General features: G+C 35.3%; 2 protein-coding genes across 2 annotated transcripts; both read right to left on the bottom strand.

The window, feature by feature from the left end:
• Positions 1 to 90: 90 nt before the first annotated feature.
• LOC129321595 (probable methyltransferase PMT27) lies at positions 91 to 2,789 on the bottom strand. Its single transcript, XM_054967429.1, is given in 9 exon segments — positions 91 to 408; positions 490 to 677; positions 878 to 1,144; positions 1,244 to 1,386; positions 1,506 to 1,889; positions 1,892 to 1,928; positions 2,110 to 2,228; positions 2,231 to 2,258; positions 2,346 to 2,789. Coding segments are annotated over 6 exon segments (1,044 nt in total). The 3' UTR covers positions 91 to 408; positions 490 to 677; positions 878 to 1,144; positions 1,244 to 1,354.
• On the bottom strand, positions 2,055 to 4,156 carry LOC129321596 (uncharacterized). The gene has a single exon (XM_054967430.1). The coding sequence runs from the start codon at positions 3,701 to 3,703 to the stop codon at positions 3,110 to 3,112; it is 594 nt and encodes a 197-aa protein (XP_054823405.1). The 5' UTR covers positions 3,704 to 4,156; the 3' UTR covers positions 2,055 to 3,109.
• Between the last annotated feature and the right edge of the window lie 10,547 nt (positions 4,157 to 14,703).

Raw genomic sequence — 14,703 nt, 5'->3', positions numbered from 1 at the left:
TGAATTTGTTTTTTTTTTCTTCTTGTTATTTATCTGATAATTGCTCTGACCAGGAAAATTTGCTGAATCTGAGTTTCCGGGAATTGCATTATCTTCCAACTCTGCTTAAAATAACCACAACATGTGGATGCACTATATATAAACTGCAAGTATATCTTTTTTGAATGCAAATTATAAATTGAATGGTGCAAGTATGCTTCATATCATGCCTTTACAGAGTTCGGCCGCTCCACGCCTTTCTTGGCGCAGAGCAAAGCCTCTTGGCTTTTGGAGGAGGTTATTTCTCAATGTAGAGATCTCAATTAGCTTTCCACTTCCTCGAGTGCGTCAGAGTCATCACGGATGATCAATTTAGCTCCTGGTCTTGCTATTCTATCAACCTCTGCCATTACAGGAACAAGGCTGCATCTGAAGAGCCAAAACAATAAAGCGGGATTAGTAATTTCACTAGGAAGAAAAGGTTGAAAACATCACTCCTTCCTTACATACCTGTTCTTCAAGTTTGAGAAAAGGCTATCTGCATGGAGGAGATCATAAGTTCGTGGATAGGTGCTAAAAGATTCACACCAATCATGGCATATCCCAAAAAGGACCACGTTCATGGATTATAAGAAGTGTGTCCGGAGAATCTATGCTCACCACATTCAACACCCAAACCGGATGTTCTCTCAATGCTGCTGCAAATTTGCAAAGACAAACATGACTTTTTTTTTGTGAACTATACGACAAGCCGATAAATGAACAAGACAAAGTATCCACGTAAATACATGTTCTAATTAGATTTCTACACACACACACAGACACACACACACACACACTATATATATATATATACACACACACACACTCAAGGTTGCAGTTCAAGCCGTATCAATACCCTCCATAGACAGCTCGCACGTCCATGATATTCCTCACATTAGACCAAGTAACGCGGATGTTGCTCAACTAGTCTACGACATTTTTCCAACGTTCAGTACCTGCCACAAAATCTTGAGAAGCTGATTTCCCATAGATTCCCATTTGCAAGTCGTTTAACCAGTGAGGGACTTTGCGCAGCCGACTAGGTCAAGCCTCAGGCCATCTGGCCCCTCTTTCATCCTTGTTAACCGGCGCCTTGTGCAAGCATCCCTGCAAAGGTACATACCTGTAAATATGATATGGCTAATCAAGATTAGAACTCCGATTTGTAATCTGCAAGTGTGATACTTCTCTAGAAGTTTTCGTCTTCAAGCAATGATTTTACCAAGATGCATTTGGATCTTCATTATCGTTGCACATTGGAGGAATGTTATGCTGCCTTTGCTTGTCGCATTCATTGGAAGTGGGTTTGCGGTAAATGGCTGCACTTATGCTGTTAAGTTGATCCTTGCTGATAGTCACGAGCTCCTAACACATGGACTTGGTTAATGAGGACATTTCTAGAAAAAAATTAGGAAAGGTCAGCCTGGTATAAATCTATATATTACTCATCATTTTCAATGCAGATTACTGGTATTTTCTTCTACCATTCCATATCTGGACATCTTGGAGCTTTTGGTACACTGGAGTAGCAGACCAGACAAAATATCCCCGGGGTCTTAGAACACGGTTCAATTCTAAAAGCAACAAGCCCTTACTGGTTAGTAATTGTAAATAATCAAAGCGGAAATATCAGTTTTAAATAAATCAACAGTGTTGTTGAGAACCATCTGCATGCAACGGCACTCTACAACGTGCACAGTGCACAAGATCAAAGACCATGCTGGGGAATGGCAGCCTTTGAGAACCCATTACCGAGGAAATGGCAGGTATTCCTCTCTCAATAGCAAATTGCACTAGGGCTATGTGTTCATCTTTTGGCCCAAAAGACATTGTAAGAGCATCTCTCTCAAATAAATAACCGCCAAAACCACACGAGTGCGCTTGCCCCATGCAATACTAGCTTCAGCCTACAACCACAAACCATTTGATCCCCCCAAAATTTTAAGAGATGTGGGTTTATTGGCAAGAAATTTCAATTTAACTAGTTAAAATTTTGGTAAGCAATATTATTTCAGAGTTTGCGCATGGGATGAATTTTTAAATGCGTTTTGCTGGGTGCTAGTGGGAAAAAAAATGCCCGTTGGTCACCTCTTGAATAAAATCAATGTAGTGGAGAGCGCCAAGAATGAATTGAGTGTCACCTCCAGGGAATGTCAAAAACTCGCCTGTCGCCTTCACCCAGTTCTCTTGCCCCTTCACCTCAGCAGTGTGTGCGGCACGTTGTAACACCATATCCGCTAAAACACATCAGTATATTTTTAATTTTATACGAAAAGGCTCTCCCAGTTGTTCAATGATTCAACTATTATTTTGAAGCACATCACCTTGTCTCTGCTACTAGGCCATTCAATGGGTGTCTTGTAACCTTTTGGAAGAGGCACCAAGCAAGAAGGTGCATCCTCTGGGCAATGTCTTTCTTTGTGTTCACAGTGTTTAGTACTGCGCAACTGCTTCAAAGCCTTTTCATTATCTAAACAAGGTATATAATCAGCACCTGCTGTGACATTGCAGAGATGCCATGTGTAATCTTGAAAATTTTCTGATTCTATACTTCTTGATTCATCCTTCTGTCTCTCTCTTTCGCCCCGCGATTGATCTGCTTGGATTGACCATGACTTATTCAACCCTTCGGGCAAAGACTTGCTCTCCTTTGACTGTTTTGCATTTTTGTTTCCACTCATCTTCTTCTTTTCTCCTAATTCTGGCTTCTTGGTTTCCTTCTGTTCAAATTTTGTCTTGTCGAGAGCTTTCGTTCTCAAGTGCTGCATTGGATTCCAGCTGTGAAGCCTTTGACGTGCTATGGATTTCAGAGTCTAGGTAAGAGTTAGAGGTTTTGTCTTGTTTCTTATCTAGTCGCTTTACATCTTCCTCTGTAATCCCCCCTTTGTCTTCTCTTAGTTGTTTCTCATTTTGTTCATCTTCATCATTTTTAGATTCTTGATCATCAAAACCATTTACATCTTGTCGCTGTCCTCAATTTAGTTCCTGGTTTTCATTGGCATTTTCATCCTGACCTCCTGTAATTTTGTTTTCCTTCGCATCCGAGTTCTCATCTTGATCGTCAAAATTCTTAATATCTGGTTGTTGTTCAGCATTTAGTTCTTGATGTTCCCCGGTATTTACATTCTGATATTCTTTGATTTTGTTTTTCCTTCACATCCAAGTTTTCATCTTGCACCCCAGCATTCTCTACTACGTCCTTCTGGTTTCCTTCAGATGCTTCAGTAATGCTACTCTGCTGAACTTTCTCAAACTCAGACACTTCCGTACCAGCGTGCTGGCAATCATTATGGGCATCAGCTCCATTTGTCTCGGAGGCTGCTTGTTTGTTATTTGGTATATCTTCCTCAGACAGCTGAGCCTCCCTGGTAAAACTCAGGTCATCATGTGGATCTTTGCTGGCGTCAGAATTGAGGATACCGTCATCAAGCTTGATGGCATCATTGGAGAGATTATTAGTATTGCCTTCATAGACACGATTGACGCCCTGGTCACGACTTCTGGAGGTGATTTCGACCGAGTCCGTGGAGCAGGAGAAATCATTGTGGGTTTCAGAGGCATGAACGGTATGCGTTTTAGGTCGATCTTGGGAATTGGGGTTTATCCTCCATATACCCGGAACACAAAGTGCAATTACAACTATGGCGATCAAGGGCGGTGCGTAAGACGAAGACGGGTACATCTTCTTCTTCCGGGATTTAGACAACGCCGTGAGATTATGGGCTCAGAGAGGGACTGAGATGGGGTTTGATTGTTTGTTGAGGAAGACGATCATTGCATGGAGAGGGAGGGAGAATGTGTTTGAAGACAGGCGTGGGCCGATAGTTTTTGGAGGAGGAAGGTGATGGAAATGAAGGGACGACCACGATGAGAAATTGGAAAGTGCTCAAAGATCCAGAAGAGTTGGATTAGCGGATTTCATTGATTTCTGTACGCGTGGGATCAGCCAAGAGACAAGTCCAAAGACCCAAGTCAATAATGGCACAGAAGTTGGCCCATCCACTTATCACCCACAAGCCCAAAGTTCAGAAGTGGACCCTTAGATTCTTGATTGGCGTATTATTTTACTTTGTCAAAGCCTTCAAGAGGGCCTTTCATGATATATATTAATATCTCGACACCCAAGTATCCTGGGAAGCGGATGATGTATCTTCTACTTAAAACACGCTACTTAATCCAAATCACGGTCCTGGCTAAAGCCATTAAAATAACAGCACAAATTAAAATGCAAAATAAAACCATTAACACACAAAATGTTATCAGTTTCAGCATCGGCGGACGGACGGATATAATTATTGGTCAATAAAGGCCAAAATGTGCGTGAGAAAACTTGGAAGGATGTGAGATGTGGTTGGGAACGATAGTATCTTAAAAAGGGATGCTTTACCGGAGTGAGTGGGCATACAAAAGGACTTGAATTAGGTACCAAACGAGATTTTTATGGCGTTCGAACAAAATGAATCTTTGAAAATTATGGTGAGGACAGAAGGATATGCACAAAAGGGGACAAGAGAGTATAATTTGTTGCAGACAGGAAGCCGATTGATGACCTTACCTACATTTGTTAATCTTCAAAAATTTAACCTGCCAATCAAGTTCTTTGTCTTGGTGAAGCTTTTCAGGGCTCCAATTGAATACGAACCATCCCTTCCTATTCTCATCCCTTTTCACTTTCCAAAGGTTTAGCGGTGGGTCGCCTTTCATTCATGCCATAACAGGTATGGGGTAACAATCATAAGCCTGTTTTCAGAATTATAATATAAATTCACATGTACCAGTGTGCTGTAGTCACGTGATGAAATTTTCTCCATTGCAAGACAACGGATAGCGACCCTTGCTCCATACTAATATGGGAAACTTGTACATCCAATCCCAATGAACGGTTCTAAAACTCAAGCTTTTCTATAATATACTAATAAAAAAAAATCACTTGTAGAAGTCTCGTATCATAACATTCTGAGGCATATGTAAAGCCACGGTTAGGAGGGTATCCATTTTTCAAGGGTCACATCCTTTGATTAATCAGAAGAAAGGTTCTTGTCTAGTGGCCCACGTCCAATAGAGAGAGGTATTTTCACTGTGATGTGATAGCCATTTTGAATTGATGGACTCTCTGATAAACTGGTTTCCAACCTTGATCCAATTCAAAGGTTGTTTAGATTCTATTCCCTCTTTAGTTCCCTTTTTTTTCCTTTTTCCTTTTCAATAATAATAATAATAATAATAAGCTAGTGACCTAATGGTAAACACATGGAGACCTATGCCACCTGGGGCCATCACTCAATGGTCGCTGTGAATAATGTATTTTGATGGGTGCATGGCAGCTTGAAAGCTCTTGGCCTTTGGTAGTCATGTTATCTTTGTATCATGATCTTCTTTGGAATGATTGAACCCACAGTGTGTTAAAATTCCCAATTTTGTCTGATTATAGGTCAGGGATCTAAAGTATCTTCATCATCCATCAACTTAATTAGGAACCATGATCATACTAACTATACCCCTTTTTTTAATTCAGCGTTTGATCCAAAATGGCAGCTGCAACAGTGCAGTGTAGCTTTGACGATTCTATAACTGAACATTGATTTGTCCTTGAAGCGTTCCCATAAATATGCCTTTGTACAATCCTGTACACTCAAATAATTAAACAGGTTTAGGGGCAGATTTTAGAACATACAGCTCGCAGCACATTGTATAAAAAAGTTCAAAGAACCAATCAAAATGGATATCATATTGGCATTAAATAATGAAAAGGGACTGCATGCAAAGTTTGGTGTTGCCTTATTGCTATATTGGGCGGTGCATCACTTTCACCAAGCACTCAGACCGAAGTATATATGGATCGCACTTGTAATTAGCCACTTGAACAATCGCGGCAGCTTCAAATCGATGGGGATTTCCAAAGCTACACATCACAGCCAAACCCTACGTACTTGACTTTTTTAAAAATTCGCTTTGTTTGTTAACTAAGTGGTTTTTACTAATCTAACGATCCTAAGTACATAAGCAAAACTTTATGATTGGAAAGATTTGGAAATTCTTTCTTGGGACAGGTTGAAGTGGCTAGCTATATGTACGTGAATGATTCTAGATCACAGGGACCCTACCCAAAGTCGAAGACAATCATCAAGAGACACATTTTATAACGAGACTGATATTATAAATTTTTGGGAAACCATTATAATCAATTTTGATGATCTAAAAGATTCTCTAACTTTTTTCGTGCAGGAAGGCCGCATTACTGGTTATGTGATGTATGCGTACGTACGCGTGCTACGAAAAGTGCATGTTCATCGTAGACACTGGAGTGGGACTTCATCTTAATTTTTAAAGACTGACATGCTTCGGTTACGGTTGATTCTTCTTTAAGGAAAATAAATCAGGTCGTGGGGTGGGTAGTGGTAGTACGTAATGAGACACAACGCCCTCAAATCCATGCTCTTTTTGGAAACCCCCTTGTGGGTTTGGTCTGACTTTATTTCTAATCTTAACAAACAATGGGCCATCTGGTCGTCGTCACTAAATTAAATATTTGCTTATCATAACCCGATTATCTCGTTCCTTATATCAGCTCGTTATAAAACCAACAGCCTTTAAGATATATATAAAAAATGAGACAATCATGTGCCCCCTCCAGCGGATTAACTTGTTCAAAATACTTGGTGAATTATTGTACTGCACGACATGATCCATCTTATATTGGGAGGAGCGCATGATTTTGCATTACATGACTAACTGAGAATAGGAAAACAAAGTCATCAGAGATAGGCTCGAGGGGATGGATTATTACCTTAGTCTGATCAGGGAATGGTATGCATGTCCCTTTTTCTTTGTCTGGAGAATAATCTGCAACAGTTGCGAAAGATTTTCAAGATGATGTTTGAACTGTTTATGATATTCACATGCACATGCTTCTGCTTCTTCTCTGTTTATTTTGCTCTTTTTAATCATTTTCGCAGACAATAAATGTTTTCAAATCAAATGTGCAACTCTATTTGCAAGATGATGGGCACATAACAGCGTTTCAAAGTGAGTTCCTGTCCGTCTTTTGACACGAGGCTGCTGGTTATTGAAGTGCTTAATATTGAGTTAATGACTTTACTTTTGCTGCCTACATGACGTTACAATAATGACATAGTCTTCATAAAAGTAGTATGCCGAAAGATGATCAAGAGTTATAAAAGATCAATCCCTTTGAGCCCACAATACCATAATGACATATAGTTCATTAATTAGGCCACAATTTAGTGAATTAGGCAGCTTTAGAAAGTCAATGATCTCCCAAAAGAGCTTTTTAAAGTTTGGTTTTTAGGGTGGGCATGGACGAGCGACTAAGTCGCCAAACCAATAATGACACATATCATCGCCACAAGTCATGCATGTGGCTGCAAATTCCGAAACCAAACAAATATAAAGTTCTTTTGGTAGTTTTTTCTTTTTACCAAAAGAATTTCAAAAGAAAACTAAGTATTCGTCGGATTTAAGATCCCGGCCCTTCTGAACAACTGAGCAGAACTCTATTGCAAGCTACTTGAATGAGTACATGGCTGAAATCTAGTTATAGGGTTTTCAAAACCAATAAAAAAAAACTCCCTTTTGAAGTTGGTGATAATAAACTAGCTAGCTACTCAATTCATCTTTTTAAACGCAAAATGAATTATGCTTGCATTATGTGTGCAATAACATCATGGCAAAGTCAAGTGGGTATGTAGACATGTGGTCCATACCTAGCATGACAAATCAAATCGGTGTTTGGGTGCGGTGTCAACTATAGATTGAGACATGATATATAACAGTATCAAGCTTTAAATTTTTTCCATATGTGTGTGGAGGTAAAAAGGAAAATAATTACGAGCCCTCACGGCCCAAGGATATGTCCCTAGCATCCTTGAGTAGACAACTTGCTTCCAAAACATTTTCAAACTTCAGAGCCAATTGTATCCAATTAATTAAATAGCCGAAAATAATTAAAATTAAAATATACTTCATCTTACGAAAGCTGAGGCTAATGATCTTATGGATGTCGTTATGTTTGTTGAGGTAAAAAGAAAAACAAATCTGTTATTCTATTTTCCCCCAATAATTACGAAAAATATAACACAAATTAAAGCTAGATGAATGAAATTAAGTCCCGAGGCGAAAGTCAGTAACCAAGCGTATTGTTTGATAAACTTTAATTAATCAGGAATTTAAATTCCACTATGTGTTTTCAAATTGTCACTGATACTGGAGCAATGATTACTACAAAAATTCTTTCTGGAACAGGAAATATTGGATTTCCCCTGCTTCTGGATTAAGGAGATCCCGAAAAAATCCAGGTAAAGAGCTTCTTATTAATACGATATTGAAGCAGTCTAAGTTATTAGCCGGCTAGCTATAGCTAGCTAGGTATAATTCCCCATCATGCACGTCTCTTTCTATTTTACGGGTAACAACATTCTGGCTTTAGATCCTAATCAGTTCATCGGAGCTGACCAGAGACAATAGCGGCCACTCATGTTTTCAGGTTAATTAAGAGGTTATATCTGAGCAAAAATATTTATAACATAGTCAACGACTAGCACCCAATATCTTAAAATGACAAAAAAGGATAAAAATATCCATAACATTATATATATGGGTGTAAAAATAATTAGACTATTAACTTTGACTTAACACCATTAATTTTAACCGTTAAATGCTGATTGTGCATGCCACGTGTCAGTCTTTGCTGACATGGACTAAGAAAAGGGTAAAAATACTCACGAAGTCATCAACCAAGAGTAAAAATATCCATAACGTTATCAGAATTGGTGCAAAAGTAACTAATATATTCAATCACTTAAATGTTAATCGTTTAGCTGACACCTAAGTAAAAGTTGACTATTTTTTTAGTAATGTAGATAAAAAATATTCTTAGATGAAATTCTCTAGAAGTTATTTGGTTATTGTATAAATATCATGTGAGAAAATATCATTTTGACTGAATATAAAATTAAATTGCTTGTTTTTTGCAACAGTAGCAAAAATCATTTAAAATTTTGAATCTATTGTGAATGCAATTACTTAAGGTTATGATAATGTTCTTAAGTTAGATGTGCTCAGTCTTGATCTTTAATTTTGAACAACCTATCTCACTATATTAAACCTCAAGTTTTACAGACAAAAAAAAAGAGTAGATAGGGAGAAAGGAAGGGAGCGAGATACGTGGTAATAAAAAGAAACCATATGGCATTGATTTTAACAGATTGATTACTATTGCACATATTAAAGTAACATTATAGGTATTTATATAATTGATCGATCAACATTTGTAAAAATTTATTTTGAAATTTTTTTGTTTACTATAAAAAAATAGTCAATTTCTACTTATGTGTCAACTAAACAGTCAACATTTAAGAGATTAAATGTATTGATCACTTTTGCACTAATTCTGATAACGTTATGGGTATTTTTGCTCTCAGTTGATGATTTCATGGGTATTTTTGCCCTTTTTTTAATCCATATCAGCAAAGACTGACACGTGGCATGCACAGTCAACATTTAATGATCAAAGTTAACGGTGTTAAGTTAAAGTTAATGGTTTGATTACTTTTGTACCCATCCATATAACATTATAAGTATTTTTACCATTTTTATCACATTAAAATATTAAATGCCCGTCGCTGATTACTTTGTAAATATTTTTATCTCTTTACTTTTTTATTAATCTACGTACTTAGTTAATTTCGGAGCTCCCAATATCTAGTCAATATCCATACTAGTCGGACGAGAAGTGGATGTCCACAGCAATCATTACTTTACACGACAACATGCAGTCTCGGATATTATCTGTTTCTAAAGTTAAACGACAAGTGCAGTTCCTGCCGAGTGCATATGTTATATGTTATTATAAATGAGAATCCAATAACTTTTTTAACGAAAGCACTGAAAATGTTCGGGGCTGGTGGAAAACTTTTACCCTCGAGCTGTAATGCGCAACGCAATTTCTCGAGCGGCTAATAACACTAACACCTCGGAATATATGTGCAAACCAATGACTCTATATATGATGATAAATACACACGCACGCACGCAACCCGCTAATTTTTTTTGGGGCATGAATCATAAGGATAATTTGCGTATACAGAGTATTACGTAACCTGACCTAACAGGTGGCCCCAAGATTAAAGTACGTTACTTGGGCAAATATCAAAAGGTAGTTAAATGAGAGCCGTCGCTGGGACCCTAGAATTTTTTTAATGCTGGCGAAGTGTGACGTGGTGAAGGTTGAGAGTAACGAATGAATGAATAGCGAAATGAGATGGTCAGTAAGATGGAGGAAGATGATGATGAAGAAGAAGAAACAAGAATGAAGAGAGGAGATGGTCTGTGAAGGAACTAGAGGGAGGAAATGGGTGGTTGTAATTGGAATCGTGGAACTGAACTGAGCCATTCGGGGACGTTCCTCCTTCATTGATGGTTCTGAGGGGACCTCCACTCAATACTTATACCTATTCCCCGATTTGTATCGCATACGTACGTACTGAGAATGCATGTGTAAGTAGGTAGGCTTGTTGGCGGGCGAGTGTGAGCGTGAATAAGCACGACTTGTGGTTAGTAAACCTCGGGATTTGTGGCATCAATCCCTTGCCATCGCTGCTCTTATATTGTTTTGATTAATTTAATGGAATGGAATCGGAGTGGGTGAAACGAGGGCGTTTCGTTGCCTCTCGTTCAGCTCCGCATTGGCATTGGATTTCAAATGAAGATCTGTGTGGGTGTCTGGTGTTGGTTGCCGTTGGGGTGATAACGAAGAAGGGAACAATCACGGGGCTCGAGAATGGCACCGCCTCCTCCGTCCTTCAATTATTGGGACTCTCCCCTCTCTTTCTCTCCCCTCTAACGCTAACTCCTTCTTGTACCGTACTTTCTCTCTCCCTTAACTCTCTCTCTCCCTCATAGTTTTATATTTTTGTAAATTATTTTCTCTCTCTTAAATTATAAAAAAAATTTATATGAAATTTCATATATCATTAAATCTTATTAAATATATTTAATAATTTTATTTTTTAAAAAATTAAAATATTAAATTTTAAAAATATATTTTATTTAATAACTTTAAATTTTCACTTAATTATCATTAAATAGAGAAAAATAAATAGTTATACTGAAATAAGTCTATTCAATAAAACTTTTATCTTTTTAAAATATCTTATACTTTGTGATGAAATTTTTTTTAAAAAAAATACCTTATCATTTGAAACGGACGGAGTACTACTAAACAAACACAATATAAATTATTGTTAATTAATTTTTAATTTTAAAAAAAGTTTATTAAAATATATTAATTTTTTATATTTATTTCAATCATGTCTTTGAATACCATAAATATAACATTTGACTTGTTTAAAATACCTTTATTACTTGCTCAATGAAATAAGAACATAATTGAAAATATATATATATATATATATATAACACCTACTTAGTACTTTATATTTTGAACTAAACAAAGTTTTTAAAAAATGACTTGTAGAGTACTTCTTTTATTTATAGTATTTATTCCTCTAGTTCTATTTATAAGTTACTTCTAATATATTTTATTGAAATTAAGAAAAATTTTAAAATTTATTAACTCTTTTTAAAAATTTAATAATTTTTTAATTCTACATCCATTAAGTGTATATTAATAATATTTTTTGTCTAACATTCAATGAAGGGAGAAAGAAAAAAATTATAATAAAAAATTAATATTATGACTTATAAATGGGATTCAAAAAGATCTCTTTATCATGTAAATAAGACAAGAGGAGTACTATTTAAATGGTAAAGCCAAATGATGCTCTCAAATTTCTCAGCCTATCACTTCCTTTGGAAGGTTGATTATGAGAATGAGAGGGTTGGCCAGCAATATCCGAAGATGAAGAATATAACGTTAACGGAGGAGAAATAACTAGTCAACAACTGTGTTTGGTTGCAAAATACCAAACTCCGATAAAGGGCTCATTTCCATATATGAATATAGAAAATGCCTAACCCATTCAAGCACCATTCCTCTCTTGTTTCATCACTTGCCGGCAGCTCCGCCCCGTCGGCATGCCAGCACGAGTGGAGGACGCGATCCCGTCCTTCACTGTGGCGGCTACATTCAAACGCAACGCCCAAAGCGCCAAACTGGCCCTAGCTCCATTTCCCATTTTAGCATAACATTTCCCTACAATAGTCACTGGTCCTGAATAATTGCTCTTTTTTTTTTTTTAGTGGTGATAGAGGAAACATATACGAGTATGTGTGTGTATATAAACATAATTTTGTTCTGAACTGCAATATAAATAATTAAACATTGCCCATCTTCTGTTATGTCTGGTGAAATGTTTCCTATCCGGTTTTGTAGACAAAAGCTCTGGAGCAGCACAAATAATTTTTGGATCGGTATTGGCAAATGAGGTTTTACTATTCGAGGAGATCTTCAAAGACTTGAGAGCAACAGTGCCTTAAAAAAAAAAACTAATTAAGCAACAGTGGGTGAAATCTCGTTAAAAGGAATTTACAGTACAAAATTAAATGACCACCCTTTGACAGCAAGCATGTTGATTATAGTTGTACGCCATGTATCAATGTACGCGTGTGTGCGTGTTTTTTGTTTTTGTCTTTTTTTGAAGAAAAGTTTGATATTCGTCCCCCTTTGATTTCTACAGTCGAAAACCTTTTTGTCGCTGTAGCCAGCCAGCTGTGATTCTATAATTACAATACATTGTTACTGAGCACTTGATGCCCGAAAAAGAAAAGTTGAAAGCGACACATATAAATTTACTTCGGTTTCTTTCATTGCTGGGGTGTTTGGCTTAAGATGGAACGATAATTGAGTAATTAAGAACAAGGACAATTTTGTTGTGACAGAGTATTGTACTCTTTCAGGATCATAATATAATAAATCAATATTAATTAATTTATATTTTTAAAAATAAATAGGATGAAATATTTAAAAAAATCATATCTTGTAAACTATACCTATAAATATAATAAATATAACATTTGATTTATTCTAAATATTTATTAATTACTCAATAAAATTGATATGTAATTAACAAAGTAACATGTAACCAATATTTTATATTTTGAATTAAACAAAATTTTAAAAAAATAACTTATGTTGACACTGGGATGGAATATACTATATGATGGTGAGCGTCTGAGCGAGCAACAAAAAGCGGTGGTTGGGTAACTAGATGCCGTGTGATGAATCTTGTTTAGGAGTGTAAATGGGCCTGACTGAATAGGTTTTAGTGAAATAAACTTGAATTTATATAATAAATCAGAATTCTCGGCCTAACTTAAAGTCTGTATAAAATTTATTTTATAATTTAAGTATGAGTTTATTTAAAATCTGACATAACCTGAAAAATTATTTAAAAGACTTGCTAGTTCATATTTTAGTTCTAAATATCTCAAACATATTTTAAGATTATTATAATGTACAATATATAATCTGATTTATTAATTACAATATATAATAATTAAAAAAACTTACCAACTATAATATAATTTAACAATAAAGTAATAACATTAAAATTAATATACAAGTCAAATATGATTGAAAATATAACTAAAAATAAAAAAGATTGTAGATTGATTAAAAATTAAATGGTGAATTGTGATATATTATATATTATATATATGTATATAGACCAGTCTGTTGAGCTTGTAGGCTAAGACTTAAAAAAAATAAGCATAATTTATTTAACTAAATAAGTTTAATTAAAAGCTTAAATGTGACTTAAGCCTATTTAATAAATAAGTCAAGTTAGATTTAACATAAGTCAAGTTATAAATTTCTGTTAGAGGCTTGGCCTATTCTTACCTTAGGTTGTGCTGCTTTCCCTTTTTTTTCTTTCTTTTTTTTATAATTAATCATTTCTATTTAATAATAATGCAAATAGGCGAGCAATACTTAACCTCTTTAACGTGGATTTGGACCAATAAGCTCCTTAGATTAATTTCTTTCGTGGCACTATAAGAACTGCGGTTATTATTGAGTTTATCATCCATGACTAAAATTTAGCACCAATATTTAAGTGACTAAAATCTACTCATTCCATGATAAATTTCCTACGTCATGCGATAATAATAGTTTGATTTAATCAAATCATTGTAAGAATTTTTATTATATAATACTTAAAAAATATATCAAATCTCAATTTTTCAGAGGAATAATATGCATGAGAAATGTTTTTGAAAAGAAACGTATATTAATAATTTTTAAGTATTAATAAGATTTAATAATTATAATTAAGGCATTAGCGTGATCATAGAGAGAGGCATCATGACATTATAATTCGATCGAATCCTGCTTTATTTGCAGCATCTGGAATAATCACACCTTTTAGCGTTGCATTTTAAGGGTGACGTTTGCCTCTTTGCTCGTTTAAAAGATGTTCCATAAAAAGATAATTCATAATATTCTATTAAACATTTCGTGCCCTGATGATCTTAAAAAAAAAATATTCCTTTCATTATAAATTATAAGATATTTTTAGATAAAATCTCATATATTGATAAATCACATTAAATATACTTAAGTAATATTATCCTTTCAAAATAAAAATATAAACTTTTAAAAATACTCATAATTTAATATATTAAAAAAAGAAGAGATGATAATTAATTATAAAAAAATAATAATATTAAAATTGAAGTATTTAATAAATTATTAATCTATCTAAA

This window comes from Prosopis cineraria, unplaced genomic scaffold (assembly GCF_029017545.1).
Source record: "Prosopis cineraria cultivar Desert tree isolate PC_DT_omini unplaced genomic scaffold, ASM2901754v1 PC10, whole genome shotgun sequence".
NCBI classification, from domain to species: domain Eukaryota; kingdom Viridiplantae; phylum Streptophyta; class Magnoliopsida; order Fabales; family Fabaceae; genus Prosopis; species Prosopis cineraria.
This window is presented reverse-complemented; position numbering and strand designations above follow the sequence as displayed.

Bases quoted from the DNA above. Each gene is read 5' to 3' on its own strand.
- LOC129321596 (XM_054967430.1), bottom strand. From the start codon at position 3,703: ATGTACCCGTCTTCGTCTTACGCACCGCCCTTGATCGCCATAGTTGTA.